This window comes from Oncorhynchus mykiss, chromosome 3 (assembly GCF_013265735.2).
Source record: "Oncorhynchus mykiss isolate Arlee chromosome 3, USDA_OmykA_1.1, whole genome shotgun sequence".
NCBI classification, from domain to species: Eukaryota; Metazoa; Chordata; class Actinopteri; order Salmoniformes; family Salmonidae; genus Oncorhynchus; species Oncorhynchus mykiss.
This window is the reverse complement of record NC_048567.1, coordinates 58,414,385-58,433,126: the sequence shown is the minus strand read 5'-3', so window position 1 is coordinate 58,433,126 and position 18,742 is coordinate 58,414,385. Positions and strand designations below refer to the sequence as shown.

Here is an 18,742-nt window from a genome sequence, read left to right as displayed (position 1 = left end):
GTGGTAGTCGCCTGGAATGCATTCCAATTAACAGGTGTGCTTTGTTAAATGATAATTTGTGTATTTTCTTTCCTTCTTAATGCGTTTGAGTTGTGTTGTGACAAGTTAGGGGTGGTGTACAGAAGACAGCCCTATTTGGTAAAATACCAAGTTAAGAACAGCTTAAATAAGCAAAGAGAAACGACAGTCCATCATTACTTTAAGACCTGAAGGCCAATGTGGAACATTTCAAGAACTTTTAAAGTTTCATCAAGTGCAGTCGCAAAAACCATCAAGCATTATGATGAAACTGGCTCTCATGAGGACCTTCACAGGAAAGGAAGAACAAGAGTTACCTTTGTTGTAGAGGATAAGTTCATTAGAGTTACCAGTCTCTGAAATTGCAGCCCAAATAAATGCTTCACAGAGTTCAAGTAGCAGACATCTCAACATCAACTGTACAGAGGAGACTGCGTGAATCAGGCCTTCATGGTCGAATTCCTGCAAAGAAAACACTACTAAAGGACATCAATAAGAAGAAGGGACTTGCTTGGGCCAAGAAACACGAGCAATGGACATAGAACGGTGGAAATCTGTCCTTTGGTCTGATGAGTCCAAATTTGAGATTTTTGGTTCCATCCGCCGTGTCTTTGTGAGACGCAGAGTAGGTGTACAGCTTATCTCCGCATGAGTAGTTCCCACCGTGAATTATGAAGGAGGTAGTGTGATGGTGTGGGGGTGCTTTGCTGACACTGTCGGGATTTATTTAGAATTCAAGGCACACTTAACCAGCATGGATACCACAGTATTTTGCATTGATACTCCATCGCATCTGGTTTGTGCTTAGTGAGACTATCATTTGTTTTCAACAGAACAATGACCAAACACACCTCCAGGCTGTGTAAGGGCTATTTGACCAAGAAGGAGAGTGATGGAGTGCTGCATCAGATGACCTGGCCTCCACAATCACCCAACGTCAACCCAATTGAGATGGTTTGGGATGAGTTGAACCACAGACTGAAGGAAATGCAGCCAACAAGTGCTCAGCATATGTGGAAACTCCTTCAAAACTGTTGGAAAAGCATTCCAGGTGAAGCTGGTTGAGAGAATGTCATCAAGGCAAAGGGTGGCTACTTTTAAGAATCTCAAATATAGAATATATTTGGATTTGTTTCACACTTTTTTGGTTACTACGTGATTCCATAGAGTATGTGTTATTTCATAGTTTTAATGTCTTCACTATTATTCTACAATGTAGGAAATAGTAAAAAGAAAGAAACACCCTGGAATGAGTAGGTGTGTCCAAACTTTTGACTGGTACTGTATATATTGTATTATTATTATTTCAGTGTCATATTCAAATTGGTGCCCAGCCCACATTATAAGAAACCATTTCTTAGTTGATGTTCCAATGTGACAACAGGGGCAGGAGGGGGGAGCGAGCGCGCGCACACACACACACACACACACACGAGGGAAAACTCATTAGGAACCAGCCACTAACAAGATATAAAATAAATACTGACACAGCACTATAGATGATATATAAGAATATCTACTTTATATCTTACTTAGCTCATTAGAGCTTCACTTTTACAATCAAATGTCAGTTCAAATATATCATCATCTTTGAAAATGTATGACTATTTTGAGTATTTTGAGCACTTTTTCAACTTTGGCACAGGATCGATTTGTGTCTGAGTGTACTGAAATATCTTGTAAAAAATGCCACTTGATGAAGAGTAACAGCAATTCAGAAGCATAGATAACAATCACAGGGAAATCAATGTAAGGAGGGAGCTGCAGGGAAGTGACATGCCATTATAAAACATCCTGATGATAGCTTTTTCAGATGTCACTCAAATGAATTTCTGTTGAGATTGGCATGCTGATAACACCCACCACACACACCAGGGTTTCCCGGCTAACGGATGAATTAAAAGCCAATAAATATAATTGTAGCTGGCCAAATTGTCCAGGGCTACATATCATACATCCTGATTTCGTGCTCCAGCACCATTCTCTCACTCCTTGGCCTTATGCGCCTGATACTGAGGAGAGAGAGAGAGAGAGAGAGAGAGAGAGAGAGTGAGAGAGAAGCCTTGGGATACTGTTGATAGCGAAGATGGAGGCCTATTTCATTGAAGTAAAATGAAAGTTAGAAAGTATGCCTATAGTGAAAAGCCTACCAGGAGAATGTCCTCCACATTGTAGCGGACGTAAATGGGAAGAATGTTGGCGCGTCCAAATGCAGGCTACTGTGCAACTCACTATTCAGGTAGGAGGCAACTTTGGAACAGTTTTTTTTTCTTCTTCTCATATTTATAATAATTTTATCATAATTATTACTGTATATCATTGTTATTACTGTAGGCATATTTATTAATCCAAACCAGTTCTTTAAATATGCTAAACGTGTTTTGGTTTATTCTGTTGAGACATTTTCGGCGGCTAAATTAAGTTTGATCTCTCTCTTTAATAGTGTGCTCCATATTTAGTTTAAGATATAAGTAGGTTAAATCAAATATAGTTGATTTGTCACTTCCGCCGAATACAACAGGTTTCAAAGATGATGATGTTACAGTGAAATGCTTACTTACAAGCTCTAACCAATGGTGCGGGAAAAAAAGGTATGTGTGTGTGTGTGTGTGTGTGTGTGTGTGTAGGTAAGTAAAGAAATAAAACAGTAAAAATACATTTGAAAAAAAGAGTAGCAAAGCTATATACAGACACCGGTTAGTCAGGCTTATTGAGGTAGTATGTACTTGTAGGTATCATTAAGGTGACTATGCATATATGATGAACAGAGAGTAGCAGAAGCGTAAAAGAGGGGTTGGGGGGGGAACACAATGCAAATTGTCCGGGTAACCATTTGGTTACCTGTTCAGGAGTCTTATGGCTTGGGGGTAAAAACTGTTGAGAAGCCTTTTTGTTCTAGACTTGGCACTCCGGTACTGCGTGCCATGCGGTAGTAGAGAGAACAGTCTATGACTGGGGTGGCTGGGGTATTTGACCATTTTTAGGGCCTTCCTCTAACACTGCCTGGTATAGAGGTCCTGGATCGCAGGCAGCTTTGCCCCAGTGATGTACTGGGCCGTACGCACTACCCTCTGAAGTGCCTTGCGGTCAGAGGCCGAGCAATTGCCGCACCAGGCAGTGATGCTCTCGATGTTGCAGCTGTAGAACCTTTTGAGGATCTCAGGACCCATGCCAAATCTTTTTAGTTTCCTGAGGGGGAGTAGACTTTGTCGTGCCCTCTTCACGACTGTCTAAGGTGTGTTTGGACCAATCTAGTTTGTTGTTGATGTGGACACCAAGGAATTTGAAGCTCTCAACCTGCTCCACTACAGCCCCATCGATGAGAATGGGGACGTGCTCGGTGCTCCTTTTCCTGTAGTCCACAATCATCTCCTTAGTCTTGGTTACGTTGAGGGATAGGATGTTATTCTGGCACCACCCGGCCAGGTCTCTGACCTCCTCCCTATAGGCTGTCTCGTCGTTGTCGGTGATCATGCCTACCATTGTTGTGTCGTCAGCAAACTTAATTATGGTGTTGGAGTTGTGCCTGGCCATGCAGTCGTGGGTGAACAGGGAGTACAGGAGGGGACTGAGCACGCACCCCTGGGAAGCTCCAGTGTTGAGGATCAGCGTGGCAGATGTGTTGCTACCTACCCTTACCACCTGGGGGCGGCCTTTCAGGAAGTCCAGGATCAAGTTGCAGAGGAGGCCTGTTGTAAAATACTGTACATATCATTAGCCTACTGCTGTACATTTGTTGGGTATGGTAGGCACTAGCCTTTCTTAGTAATTGCTACAATACAGCCTGTTCAAAATGTTTGTGAAGTTTTAAATCAGTTCTCAAGTGTTTTGTTTAATTCTGAGCCATTTTCTTTGACCAAATTAAGTTCCAACTGTATTGTCGTGTTAGCCGCAATATAATATCCTACTCATATTTTCTCTATAAATAATGGCTTAACTTACTTTTGATATTAGCCTAATTAAAGTTTAGAAACTTTTGTGGTTTGGTGTGGTGTGGTTATTAGCCCATTATACTGCAGGCCTATGGTACTAAGGTGCTCCAACTGACTTCGACAGATAAACTTAAAGTGATGCTTGTCTTCATAAAAAATATTCTTATTGAAAATGAATGAATAAGCCTCCTCCTGTAAGCCTATATCTGTATAGCAGAGGCAGTCGGCTAGCCTATCTGACAAGGATAATGAAATATACGTTGGTGTAGTAGCATGTTGTTGGCCATATAGGCCTCTCTCTCTCTCTCTGGGACTATGCCTAAGCTTCTCTTCAATTATATATATATATTATTTTATATTAATATCATACAGTGGACGCCTAAGCCAACAGTATAGGCCTATGCATGCAATGCCCTGATGCATTTAGTGCTCAATTCCCCGACAGCTGAACCATGAGGTGGACAATTATTATTTTAGGAAAGCAAAAACCAATAAAACAATAGGCAATAAAGTTTTCTAATGCTACATCACAAGCAACAGTGTTTTTGTCATTTGTTCTAGGCTATTTTTAAGGACACGTAAATGTCCCTCATTGTTTGATAGCACTGGCTGCATGGGTGAACACCCTAATGGGTTATGCACCCAATGCATATGGATGACCAGTACATTTCTTAAAATGCCCGATAAATTAAAATCTTCCTGGTCATTTGACCTGACGGAAACCCTGACACACACACACACTCGATCAAAACCATTGAAGTTATTTTGTCTCAGATTGTCCAATTGAGTCAATTGGTTGAGCCAATTAACAAGGAAAGAACAGGTAAAGAGAACTAGTAATGGAAGAATGAGATTTAAAAACATCTCAAGGACAATGGTTTAGGAGTTTGATTTCACTATCCTGATTATCCTCCATATCGCAACAATTGTTAACTGAACAGCATTTAGGAAACGTTAATTAAAATGTTACAACTTCTAAAAGAGATCTCTTTAGTTAGTGGCAATTAGTAGCTTATAGCTTGTTTTGAACATCAGAAGAGTTAGTATCAAACAAAACAACCAATACTTTGAGTGAAGAAACAATTGATCTTGAGCTGATCGATTTTCCCAAAGATTATGGCAGCCTATCTATCCACTCAAATAACCATTGGACTGAGATGAAGATGAAAACAGCCTTAAAAGATAGAACACTTTCTAACACTGCACAAAGGCCCAAGAAGGAAATTCATGTGGAACCTTGATCTCTTTCTTCTAGATGTGAGCAGAGCTAAAAATCATTGAAAGCCTAATCCAGAGGAAGAAGTTGACTTAAAAGTAGAACAACACAGCTCAGTGACTTCCTAGCTTCACAGTTTCAAGTCATGACCGGTGGGAAAGATAGTTGCATGAGGTTGGAAAGTATCTCTACCACTAAAAATACTCTGAAAATAATAGTCTAAACTATTTGTGGGGTCAAAACACTAAAGACCATAATGCGCTAACTATCCAATGTGATGTCTGCTGTTTTGGTGCCATACACACTACTGAAAAGTCTGACATCCAGTGCTGATAAACTACCAGTCTTTATGGCTGCTTCAACTCAATCAGTACAGAGCAGATTAGAATGAACCCATGCGTACAATTAATTCATTTCCTAATCACAATTTCAACCAAGGAGCAATAAAACTATAGGACTGGTTTGATTTATGATTTTAACGCTCCCCCACTCACCACAATTAGCCTCGTCTGACCCGTCTGTGCAGTCCGGGTCCTCATCACACACCCACAGCTTGGAGATGCAGTGCATGGAGGCCTTGCACTGGAACTGATCTGGGGAACAGGTGCTCTCCGCTGTGGAGAGGAGGGGGTCCAGGTTTACACCAGGCCAAATCAAATCAAATTTTATACAACTGCTGTAGACTTTACCGTGAAATGCTTGTGGGGAAGGGAGAGCAATAGGGGATGGGAGAGTGATAGAGAGAGAGATAAGGGGGAGAGAGAGATAGGGAGATGGAGAGAGGACAGACATAAGGAGTAAGAGGTGAGCAAACAGCCCAAAAGCCTTGAACACATGGATTAATAACTATAATTTACAGAGGCAGGAACATGCTGTGTTAATAACATGTATTACTATACCTTACAGATGGAATCATCAGCCTCTGATTTAGAAATAACTGACTTGCAAACAGGTTTAACACAATAAACAGATCAACCCAAATATCTGCAGTCTAGAAACACCCAAGTCAGTTTAAAACTCAGATAACCATCCATGTCAATGGTTTCCATGTGTTTGATGCCATTCCATTTTCACTGTTCCAGACATTATTATGAGCTGTGCTACCCTTCGCAGCCTCCTGTGATTGGCACAGTGTTCCTGATAAGATCTACTACATTTACAAATGTACATCTACAGTCTGATTAAGAGGGAGAATGCCTACGACTCCTACAGTGTATTGCGATGGCTGAAGTAATTATACAGCTCTCCTTAATAAAAGCTTTTTTTTTTTTAAATTATACTGATTTTCACTCCATAGTGACTCTCACTCCATCTGGAAATCACAGGCAAGCAAAACAAATGTAGCAACCCACAGACATTTTGTCAGAGGTATAACCTTACTGCTGATAGCTAGAGTTACCATCAAATAATATAAATACCTATCTCTGTTCTCTCTTTCTCTTTCTAATTCAATCATAGCTAATCCTCTCACACAGGGAAAGGGCTAAACAAGCATGCCTTTGGAATACCTAATCACTATCTGACTCCCTATTATTTAAGGCTGCACATAAGGGTAGGCTGTCTGAGCTTCACTATAAATTCACCGGTAAGGACCTTTAGGATTATATGTCTCAAACTGTCAGATACCACCTTTACACCTTCACATAAGAATTTCCATCTCATTCTTGTTTAAATGCTGGCAAAAAAAATAATCCCATAGAAGTAGTCTAGCCTAAATTAAAAAGTAATCCTAAAGATTCCTAAAACAATCCCTCTGCTAGTAATTTAGAAGATTCTTCTTACGACAGTCTGTCTCATCCTCTCCGTCTCCACAGTCGTCCTGTCCATTGCAGCGGAGGTTTAGAGGGATACACTTCTGTTTCCGGGTGCATTTGAACTGCCCTGACAGACATATGTACGTCTCTGAAAGATAAAATAGAGGAGAAGAGGTATAACCAAGCATCCACTTAGGATGAAAATCATCCATCAACGAAAACATGTAGGACAAAAGGCTGCATCACCTTAATATAAAGTGAAGTTGTTGGCTTAGCAAAGAACCTAATAAAAAAATAACAATGCTTTGAAATCAAAGCACATCCACACATGGGCTTGTTATTGTGACATAAATCCATACTTGTTATTTTTTTGTATTTCAGCAACATGCCTTGAAAAGGTATCAAGCGGTAAGAAAGGTATGAAGCTGCTGGTTAACGTATAGTTTGATTTTCTATCTGAACATCAACAGGTTCAGTGTGAAAGTCAGTAACAACTACAGTCTTCTTTAATGGACATGTTATTGTGGCCAGATACCAGACGTATGTTTTTGTGTTGAAGCAAGATGTGTTGAAAGGCATCATTAAAGGTATAAAGCTGCTTGAAGACGTATTGTTTATCTGCTATTCCCCCTGAACATCAACGGATAACAGACTCCTACAGATAGACTCAGTGTGAAGGACAGTAACAACAATAGAAATATTATTCCTAGAACTGGGAAGCCCCTTAGACCATGGCAATTTGACTTCACCAATCTTCGTGAATGGGGATGCATGTTCTAGTCTTCCTCCTTACCACAGTTAGCCTCATCTGAGTTGTCTCCACAGTCGTTCTCCCCATCACAGATGAAGGGAGGAAGAGCACAGAGGCCAGTGCCACACTGGAACCGACCAGGCTGACATTTGAATTCAGCTGCATGAAAATTAGCAATGTTATCTCAGAGAATGCAAAGCCAGCCAATTAAAGTACTTGTATGCTGAACATTATGTATGCTCACGTGTTATGATAAGCTACACATTCGTAATAAAAAATATACTTAATGACAATGTAAAACAGTTCTTGCATTTCTGAAAAGCATGTGTAAACACGCATTTAATACACGTTCTAAAGTTAACTTCAAAACGCAAATATTATTTCAAATATTCTCAGATCACAGTAAAAGATCACAGCAAAAATATATATATAAAAAAAAAAAAAGAGTAGTTTCCAAGGCTGACTGATTGACTTTGGCCTACCATACCAGGATCCCTAGTAAGTCCAGTAATGCATAGTTTGTATAAATTGGAAAACATGGTACTCACGACAGTCAGCAGGCTCGTCTGAGCCATCACCACAGTCATCCACAGTGTCACACTTCCACCAGAAAGGAATACACTCGTCGGTCCCGCAGCGGAACTACAGAACACACAAATTAATCAGACAGAATTCTAACTCAACACAAAAAAATGGATTCTAGCTTTCCATTCGAGTTGTTCAAAGCATAACAAAGCAACACTACTATTTTCATGGGACTTAAGCTATAGAAGCAAGGCAGGAAAGAAGAGAGAGTGTGATATAAACAAAGAGAAAAAGCATGAAACAACAGATCTGCCTTAGGGAAAACCCAGAATATAATAACAAACTGGAAAAGAGTTACCATATTATCTACAAGTACCGAGGAGAGTGTGAGGGACTAGGCACTGACCTGACTTGCAGTGCAGTTGGAGAGGCAGGTTTTATTATCAGCGGCGAGGTAGAAATTAGTTGGACAAGCACACTTGTGTTCCCCGCTGGGGGAGAGGAGACACAAGTGGCTGCATCCTCCATTGGCCACCTGACACTGGTGCTTGGGCACTGCACAGAGGGAGGAGGGAAGAGGGGGGGGCAACACCAAAAGTACAGCATCATTAAACTGAACAGTAGCCACATTCTTAATATCATACCCTATATAATTACATCCTATATAATAATAGCATAACCATGGGCTGGCAGATGAGGGGACTGCTTGGCTGGGTGGGTTACTCTACCTTCAGGTTGGCGTAGTGAATGGTAAATCTTAACAGACTTGATGGCTTGCCAGGAGTTAAGCAGCTCTATCCCCTGGGCCCCAGTTGTTTTATGTGCCCTTCGGAGTGATTTGGATTTCCCATCCGTCCAGTAGACAAAGTCCTCAAACAGTGTCAGACCCATCACACCTTGGATGTGGTCGTAGGACACTGGGAAGAGACACAATACAGGCAAAAGATAATCGCCATTAGTGGATGAGCATGCAGCATGACAGCAGATCTGTCAACAAATGATCAGCAGTGTGTTGTAACCAGACCTGTGTTTAAACATATTAGTTTTCTTTCAAATACTTTCAATACTTCAAATACTTCCATTATTCTGCAATTTGTTTTGAGCAGGTGAGGAGAGAGGATGCAAGGAAATGTACCCATTGTATTCTGCCTCACCTTTGTGTCTCTGGGAGCCCTCCATGTTGGCAAACAGAATGTGGTTGTCGTCAGCCCAGTACAGCCTCTTGTTGGTGTAATCTATAGTGAGGGCAGTTGGGCTGTAGATCTCCTTGTCGATGATAACGACCTGCCCACGACCATCCATGCCCACACGACCAATATAAGGGGACTCACAGCAGTCCACCCAGAACACATACCTACACAGGGAGGAATGTGGCGAGGTCTTAGATGTCACTAACATACATTTTTAAAAACAGTAGGTTAAATGTTACCAAAAGTTAGTTGCGTTAGGACCTAGGATCAAGGGAGACACTCAAGTTTTATAATACTAAATCTCTTGACACATTGATGAAAATAGTCATGGCCTCTAAACCTTCAAGCTGCATACTGGACCCTATTCCAACTAAACTACTGAAAGAGCTGCTTCCTGTGCTTGGCCTTCCTATGTTGAACATAATAAACGGCTTCCTATCCACCGGATGTGTATCAAACTCACTCAACGTGGCAGTAATAAAGCCTCTCTTGAAAAAGCCAAACCTTGACCCAGAAAATATAAAAAACTATCGGCCTATATTGAATCTCCCATTCCCCTCAATTTTTTGGGGGAAAAAGCTGCAACTCACTGCCTTCCTAAAGACAAACAATGTATACAAAACACTTTAGTCTGGTTTTAGACTGAGACTGCACTTGTGAAGGTGTAAATGACCTTTTAATGGCATCAGACCAAGGCTCTGCATATGTTCTCGTGCTCTTAGACCTTAGTGCCGCTTTTGATACCATCGATCACCACATTCTTTTAGAGAGATTGGAAACACAAATTGGTCTGCACTGACAAGTTCTGGCCTGGTTTAGATCTTCTCTGTCTGAAAGATATCCGTTTGTTTCTGTGGATGGTTTGTCCTCTGACAAATCAACTGTTAATTTCAGTGTTCCTCAAGGCTCCGTTTTAGGACCACTATTGTTTTCACTATATATTTTACCTCTTGGTGATGTCATTCGGAAACATGATGTTAACTTTCACTGCCATGCGGACGACACACACCTGTACATTTCGATGAAACATGGTGAAGCCCCAAAATTGCCCTCCCTGGAAGCCTGTGTTTCAGACATAAGAAGTGGATGGTGGCAAATGTTCTACTTTTAAACTCGGACAAAACAGAGATGCTAGTTCTAGGTCCCAAGAAACAAAGAGATATTCTGTTGAATCTAACAATTAATCTTGATTGTTGTACAGTCATCTCAAATAAAACTGTGAAGGACCTCGGCATTACCCTGATCTCTCTTTTGACAAACATATCAAGACTGTTTCAAGGACAGCTTTTTTCCATCTACGTAACGTTGTAAAAATCAGAAACTTTCTGTCCAAAAATTATGCATAAAAATGTATCCATGCTTTTGTCACTACTGCAATGCTCTACTTTCCGGCTACCCGGATAAAGCACTAAATAAACTTCAGTTAGTGCTAAACATGGCTGCTAGAATCTTGACTAGAACCCCCCAAAATGATCATATTACTCCAGAGCTAGCCTCTCTACACTGGCTTCCTGTTAAGGCTTGGGCTGATTTCAAGGTTTACTGCTAACCTACAAGGCATTACATGGGCTTGCTCCTACTTATCTTTCTGATTTGGTCCTGCCGTACATACCTACATGTACGATACGGTCACAAGACGCAGGCCTCCTTACTGTCCCTAGAATTTCTAAACAAACAGCTGGAGGCAGAGCTTTCTCCTATAGAGCTCCATTGTTATGGAATAGTCTACTTATCCATGTGAGAGACGCAGACTCGGTCTCGACCTTTAAGTCTTTATTGAAGACTCATCTCTTCAGTGGGTCCTATAATTGAGTGTAGTCTGGCCCAGGAGTGTGAAGGTGAATGGAAAGTCACTGGAGCAACGAACCGCCCTTGCTGTCTCTGCCTGACCGGTTCCCATCTCTTCACTGGGATTCTCTGCCTCAAACCCTATTACAGGGGCTGAGTCACTGGCTTACTGGTGCTCTTCCATGCCGTCCCTAGGAGGGGTGCGTCACTTGAGTGGGTTGAGTCACTGACGTGATCTTCCTGTCTGGGTTGGCCCCCCCCCCCCCCCCCTCGGGTTTGTGCCGTGGGGGAGATCTTCATGGGCTATACTCGGCCTTGTCTCAGGATGGTAAGTTGGTGGTTGAAGATATCCCTCTAGTGGTGTGGGTGCTGTGCTTTGGCAAAGTGGGTGGGATTATCGTCAGACGGGGTCACAGTGTCTCCTGAACCCTCCACTATTTATGTTGCAATAGTCTCTCTCTCTCTCTCTCTCTCTCTCTCTCTCTCTCTCTCTCTGTCTCTCTCGCTCTCTCGCTCTCTCTCTCTCTCTCTCTCTCTCTCTCTCTCCTGTTCTGCCTACGGCTGTACCCTGACTGTGGATCCAGGGCCAGGTCAGTGGGGTTAGGGTAAGAGGTCAGAGGATAGAGGTCAAAGTGTCTGATAGAGTACCCTGACTGTGGATCCAGGGCCAGGTCAGTGGGGTTCCTGATACCAGTGCTGACCAGGACAGAGGGGTACAGGCCGTTAGCTTTAGACACCTCCAGGCTCTTCCTCTCGATGTCACACCAGTACAGGTTCTTCCCTATCCAGTCCAGGGCCAGCGCACTGGGGACGGCTGTACGATGGACTATCTGGTGAAAAGGAGAGGGGGGTATAAACAACTAGCAGAGACAATGACAACAACAAACTAAACACTCATTATATGATTAATGCCTGAAACAAGTGAAAAACCTAATCTTAATGATGGTAGAATCCTACAGTAACTCAGTCAATGTCTCTCATTTCAGGCAGCTTTGAATTAGCAAACCAGTTGTTCTGAATAAACAATGATAGTGCCAGCTGGCACATGAAACTGGTACTTTGAAACACTATTTAAAACCCAAGAACACCCATGCAATCTGCCATTAAAGGACATGATGCACTTTGAGGTCTGCTTTATCATCATTTGCAAGAGAAATATAGCCTTGCCAAGGCGACTAGGTTGTACCCTAAGCAGTAATTTAGACTAAACTGGAGCTTTAAATAGTCTCCAAAATGCAACAGATTTTGTTTTCCATCAGAAAAAGGCGCTCCGAAGAAGGTAAAAAGACAGAGGGAGAAAGTGGTTCATATTCAACACATTAAGTAGAGCCTGTGATATTCTGCTATTGATTTAAAAGGTCATCAACTGTCAAAATAATGTTTTTCATGAAATTGGATGATATTTAAAGGAAACCAGATCAAAGGATGATGACCAAAGTCTGAAAAATGACTGTTACTTCTACATTGATAAAGTTTGATCATAAAGTTAGTCGTCCCTTCCCCATGTCAAACACTTTGATTTATGATTAAGGGAACAAGGTAACATCACGTTAACTCTCATTTTAATACACCAATGGCAACAAGATATTCTCTAACCTGATTTAAGTAAGTTCTGCCTTGTAACCAACACCGGAGAAGGAGTGTTTGCAGAGAGGGCGTGGTATATATAGCTATTCTACTGGTGCCAATATTTGACTGTAGGGTGTCAGCAAATATAATGAAAAGTTTACCTTATTCATCTATGGCAAAGATACTTATACTGTATGTTTCCCCTTTCATATGTGTCTGGTGTTAGCTAGTTACTGGCTAGCTAGGTCTTCAGCCAGCATAGAACAAAATGGGGTGAAGGGTCGTTCAAAACTCAGACACATTTGTCAAGTCAACACATCCGTCAGTGCTGCTGTGAACCGGATTACAAGAGACATGCCAAACAGGAGATTTATATATAACAAAATCCATTTTTGATGCAATTCTATTATAAAGACAGTTGTGGCTTTACCAACTTGAACCAGCCCTGAAATTTGAGCAGTGAGGTTAATTTCTCACCACCTTGTCTCAGCTTGTTCCAGGTTGAAGGAAATCCCAACATGACATTGTGCATATGTAAAGAATTTGTTGTGAACCTTCCATCCAACAGAATAATCACTATATCCTAGGACATTATTCAGGAGTGTGCAACATTTCAATGTTAGATAGACATAGATTAACCCATGTTGTAGTTTATCATGCAGATTTGTCAGGACATCGTAATTTCTGAAGCTCATTCTGAAATACAGACGTAATTTCTGTCCCAGGGGATTGCACTGTGTGCAAGTCTTAAAATTTAGACCCCAATTATTTAAATTAGGTGTTAGCAAAAACCTGTAAACTCCTGCGTATAAGAAAACTGTGGCTGTCATGACTACATTTGCTCTCATGTACTGAACAAGATTCTGAATGTTGAAGGTTAATCTCCTTGAGTTGCCTCTCAAGTGGAAATTACTTATTTTGTACAATTTTGTACAAAAGACTCATGCACAGATACAGAACCCCCCCCCCCCCCCATTTTTTTTTTGTTTGTTATACATATATTCAAAAAGTGTTGACATGTTTATGGTTTTGAGGCTTGGACATCTGGTAACTGCAGATCATCTGTCTAATGCCTTGCAAGGTGCGCGGAATGCATCAATACATGTACAATGCTGTATTCATTTTATTTACTTTATACAGTGCATTCGGAAAGTATTCAGACAACTTCACTTTTTCCACATTTTGCTACGTTACAGCCTTACTCTAAAATTGATTAAATTACATTTTCCCTCATCAATCCACACACAGTACCCCATAATGACAAAGCAAAAACAGTTTAGACATTTTAGCAAATGAATACAACATTTTTAACAGAAATATCTCTTTTACATAAGTATTCAGATCCTTTGCTATGAGACTCGAAATTCATCCTTGAGATGTGTCTACAACTTCATTGGAGTCTACCTGTGGTAAATTGATTGGACATGATTTGAAAAAGGCACACACCTGTCTATATAAGGTCATACAGTTGACAGTGCATGCCAGAGCCAAAACCAAGCCATGAGGTCGAAGGAATTGTCTGTAGAGCTCTGAGATAGGACTGTGTCAAGGCACAGACATGGGGAAGAGTACCAAAAAATATCTGCAGCATTGAAGGTCCCCAAGGACACAGTGGCCTCCATCATTCTTAAATGGAAGAACTTTGGAACCACCAAGACTAATGGTGACACCTAAAGGACTCTCAGACCATGAGAAACACATCTGGAGGAAACCAGGCACCGCTCAACATCTGGCAAATACCATCCCTATGGTCAAACATGCTGATGGCAGCATCATGCTGTGGGGATGTTTTTTAGCGGCAGGAAATGGGAAACTAGTCAGGATCGAGGGAAAGTTGAACTCAGCAAAGTACAGAGACATCCTTGATGAAAACCTGCTCCAGAGCGCTCAGGACCTCAGAATGGGGCAAAGGTTCACCTTCCAACAGGACAACAACCCTAAGCACATGGCCAAGACAATGCAGGAGTGGCTTCGGGAAAAGTCTCTGAATGTCCTTGAGCGGCCCAGCCAGAGCCTGGCCTTGAACCCGATCAAACATCACTGAAGAGACCTAAAAATAACTGTGCAGCGATACTCCCCATCCAACCCGACAGAGCTTGAGAGGATCTACAGAGAAGAATAGGAGTAACTGTTTTGCTTTGTCATTATGTGCTATTGTGTGTAGATTGATGAGGGGATAAAACTATGTAATCAATTTTAGAAAAGGCTGTAACGTAACAAAATGTGGAAAAAGTGAAGGGGTCTGGAAACTTTCTGAATGCACTGTATTTAAAAACATACAAACATACAAACATACATACATACATACATACATACATACACAAAGTATTTAGTTCTCCCACTTAAAAAAAGATGACAGAAGCCTGTAATTTTCATCATAGGTACATATGACATATGTACATATGACAGACATAATTAGAAAAAAAATCCAGAAAATCACAGTGTATGATTTTTTTTATATATATATATATATATATATATATATATAAATATATATATATATATATAAATATATATATGTACACATACACATATATATATATATATATATACAGTGCCTTGCGAAAGTATTCGGCCCCCTTGAACTTTGCGACCTTTTGCCACATTTCAGGCTTCAAACATAAAGATATAAAACTGTATTTTTTTGTGAAGAATCAACAAAAAGTGGGACACAATCATGAAGTGGAACGACATTTATTGGATATTTCAAACTTTTTTAACAAATCAAAAACTGAAAAATTGGGCGTGCAAAATTATTCAGCCCCCTTAAGTTAATACTTTGTAGCGCCACCTTTTGCTGCGATTACAGCTGTAAGTCACTTGGGGTATGTCTCTATCAGTTTTGCACATCGAGAGACTGAATTTTGTTCCCATTCCTCCTTGCAAAACAGCTCGAGCTCAGTGAGGTTGGATGGAGAGCATTTGTGAACAGCAGTTTTCAGTTCTTTCCACAGATTCTCGATTGGATTCAGGTCTGGACTTTGACTTGGCCATTCTAACACCTGGATATGTTTATTTTTTAACCATTCCATTGTAGATTTTGCTTTATGTTTTGGATCATTGTCTTGTTGGAAGACAAATCTCCGTCCCAGTCTCAGGTCTTTTGCAGACTCCATCAGGTTTTCTTCCAGAATGGTCCTGTATTTGGCTCCATCCATCTTCCCATCAATTTTAACCATCTTCCCTGTCCCTGCTGAAGAAAAGCAGGCCCAAACCATGATGCTGTCACCACCATGTTTGACAGTGGGGATGGTGTGTTCGGGGTGATGAGCTGTGTTGCTTTTACGCCAAACATAACGTCTTGCATTGTTGCCAAAAAGTTCAATTTTGGTTTCATCTGACCAGAGCACCTTCTTCCACATGTTTGATGTGTCTCCCAGGTGGCTTGTGGCAAACTTTAAATGACACTTTTTATGGATATCTTTAAGAAATGGCTTTCTTCTTGCCACTCTTCCATAAAGGCCAGATTTGTGCAATATACGACTGATTGTTGTCCTATGGACAGAGTCTCCCACCTCAGCTGTAGATCTCTGCAGTTCATCCAGAGTGATCATGGGCCTCTTGGCTGCATCTCTGATCAGTCTTCTCCTTGTATGAGCTGAAAGTTTAGAGGGACGGCCAGGTCTTGGTAGATTTGCAGTGGTCAGATACTCCTTCCATTTCAATATTATCGCTTGCACAGTGCTCCTTGGGATGTTTAAAGCTTGGGAAATCTTTTTGTATCCAAATCCGGCTTTAAACTTCTTCACAACAGTATCTCGGACCTGCCTGGTGTGTTCCTTGTTCTTCATGATGCTCTCTGCGCTTTTAACGGACCTAACGGACCTTTTAACGGAGACTATCACAGTGCAGGTGCATTTATACGGAGACTTGATTACACACAGATGGATTGTATTTATCCTCATTAGTCATTTAGGTCAACATTGGATCATTCAGAGATCCTCACTGAACTTCTGGAGAGAGTTTGCTGCACTGAAAGTAAAGGGGCTGAATAATTTTGCACGCCCAATTTTTCAGTTTTTGATTTGTTAAAAAAGTTTGAAATATCCAATAAATATCGTTCCACTTCATGATTGTGTCCAACTTGTTGTTGATTCTTCACAAAAAAATACAGTTTTATATCTTTATGTTTGAAGCCTGAAATGTGGCAAAAGGTCGCAAAGTTCAAGGGGGCCGAATACTTTCGCAAGGCACTGTATCATTGATGCAATTTCAATGTTGTTTGAGTAACTTTGTGTATCACCAAATTAGATTGAGATGATTTTACTGCAACATTGGTCACTGCATCCAAGTTGCTTGACATAGGCATTTCAAAGAGCTGTCAGTCAAGGTGAGCTCATGAATATAAGCTCCCCGCCCACTCAGCCTGTCTTTTCAAACTTCCTGGTAGTTAGAGATGAGAGAAAAAGTACTTTTCAGAATGACTGTTCAGGACGTTTAAAAGACTGCTTCGTGTGAAAATGAAGGTTAACTCATGTGAAATGTCAAGAAAACACACTAATCTGATGAATCCACACAACATATTTGATCACCTTTAATCCTGGAAACTCTTTACCTCCCAACAAGAAAGTGTTGTTTGTGCTTGTTTACCATTTTGAAAGTACACCACAACATGGATGCCTCTGATGGTTCTTTAATGGCATAGAATTGCCTTTATGTGAAACACCCTTTATCCTCTGAATGGTCTTCAGAGAGAGGTTTCTCAGTATTTCAACCACCCACACATGAATCAATTCACACCTGCTGACTACAGACAATGAGCATAGAACTATAATCACCATCAAGATAAAAGATGTTAAGTATTTCAAACATAACTGAGCCAACATAATGGTGTTCTCTGTCTTACATTTAGGTGGGCTGGCTCCATTATTATGTGGATCTCACTGGAGGCGCTGCCTTTGGCTCTGACATGTATTCTGACTACAAATCACCTCTTGTGCCTCCGATTACCTTTAATTATGCTTTAACATCCTGTTGGAACAGAGTCAACGACCATAGGAGCACACGCTGGAGGCTTGCTAAGGGCTTGGAAAGGTAGGTAAGACCTTGGAAAGGTAGGTACCTTGGAAAGGTAGGTAAGATCTAGGATGTTCTGTCAGCACAATATAATTAAAAACAGAACAAAATTTAAGTGAGAAGTAGGCATTGGTCTGACGCCGAAAAGAAAGGAAATTGCCAGAGCAATGTTTAAAACAAGACAGAGAAAGTTGGTTGTTTAACCTAACAGAAAAGACAGAACAAATATTACAACAAATATTATGGTTAAACTCAAATATACTAATTGATAAAAAAAAAACAATATTCCAAAACAATGTTTTTTTTTATCAATTCGTATGTTTGAGTATAACCATATTTGTTGTAATATTTGTTTGGTCTTTTCTGGTAGGTTAAACTACTAACTTCCTCTGTCTTGTTTTAAAAAGTGATATTTTGGAGATTATTTCATTTTCGAATAACCGAAAAACGGTAGAGTCTTTGTATAGTCTTGAACATGAGGTGAGACATTCTTACCAATCTGCTAGAGAACCAGTTTGGATAGATTTGTTTTTATTGTGATAAGACACTCAAATGGTCAGACTTTTACAGATCAGTTTATCAAAATATTGTATTTTCATGGAATTATTTAAAAACCCTATTCACATGTATGACAAATGCATATTTTGCATATATTTACAGATAAAATGACACTTAAAATCAAAACGACACAAGATATAAAAAAAAGCCTCTGTAAAAGTCTGACTATAAGACCTATGAACCTGTGTGTGGAATAATGTGAATGTACGTCCTTGGAAGACTGAGAAAAATTAATTGGCGCTTTGAGTGTCATTTTGAGAAAATGGCCGATAAAGATAGGCTAATGCAATTAAAATGTACTTTCCATAAATATGACCATTTATGTCACATTAATTCAGCTCTTATTCCTATATCACTTCTAAACTGACAAACATAAAATATACCTTTTACAAATACATTAGTACGTTTAATACATTTGTTTCAAG

The 18,742-nt window shown here is 40.5% G+C and overlaps 1 protein-coding gene across 1 annotated transcript in view; it reads right to left on the bottom strand.

The window, feature by feature from the left end:
* Positions 1–18,742, bottom strand: part of LOC110504354 (low-density lipoprotein receptor-related protein 1B) — a 430,734-nt gene that overhangs the window by 37,464 nt on the left and 374,528 nt on the right. The window contains exons 60-67 of the mRNA XM_036965026.1: positions 11,823–12,004; positions 9,351–9,550; positions 8,925–9,113; positions 8,603–8,751; positions 8,220–8,313; positions 7,714–7,830; positions 6,949–7,068; positions 5,661–5,780 (exon numbers count right to left, since the gene is read on the bottom strand). Of these exons, the coding sequence (XP_036820921.1) occupies positions 5,661–5,780; positions 6,949–7,068; positions 7,714–7,830; positions 8,220–8,313; positions 8,603–8,751; positions 8,925–9,113; positions 9,351–9,550; positions 11,823–12,004 (1,171 nt within the window). The remainder of the gene's footprint in view (positions 1–5,660; positions 5,781–6,948; positions 7,069–7,713; positions 7,831–8,219; positions 8,314–8,602; positions 8,752–8,924; positions 9,114–9,350; positions 9,551–11,822; positions 12,005–18,742) is intronic.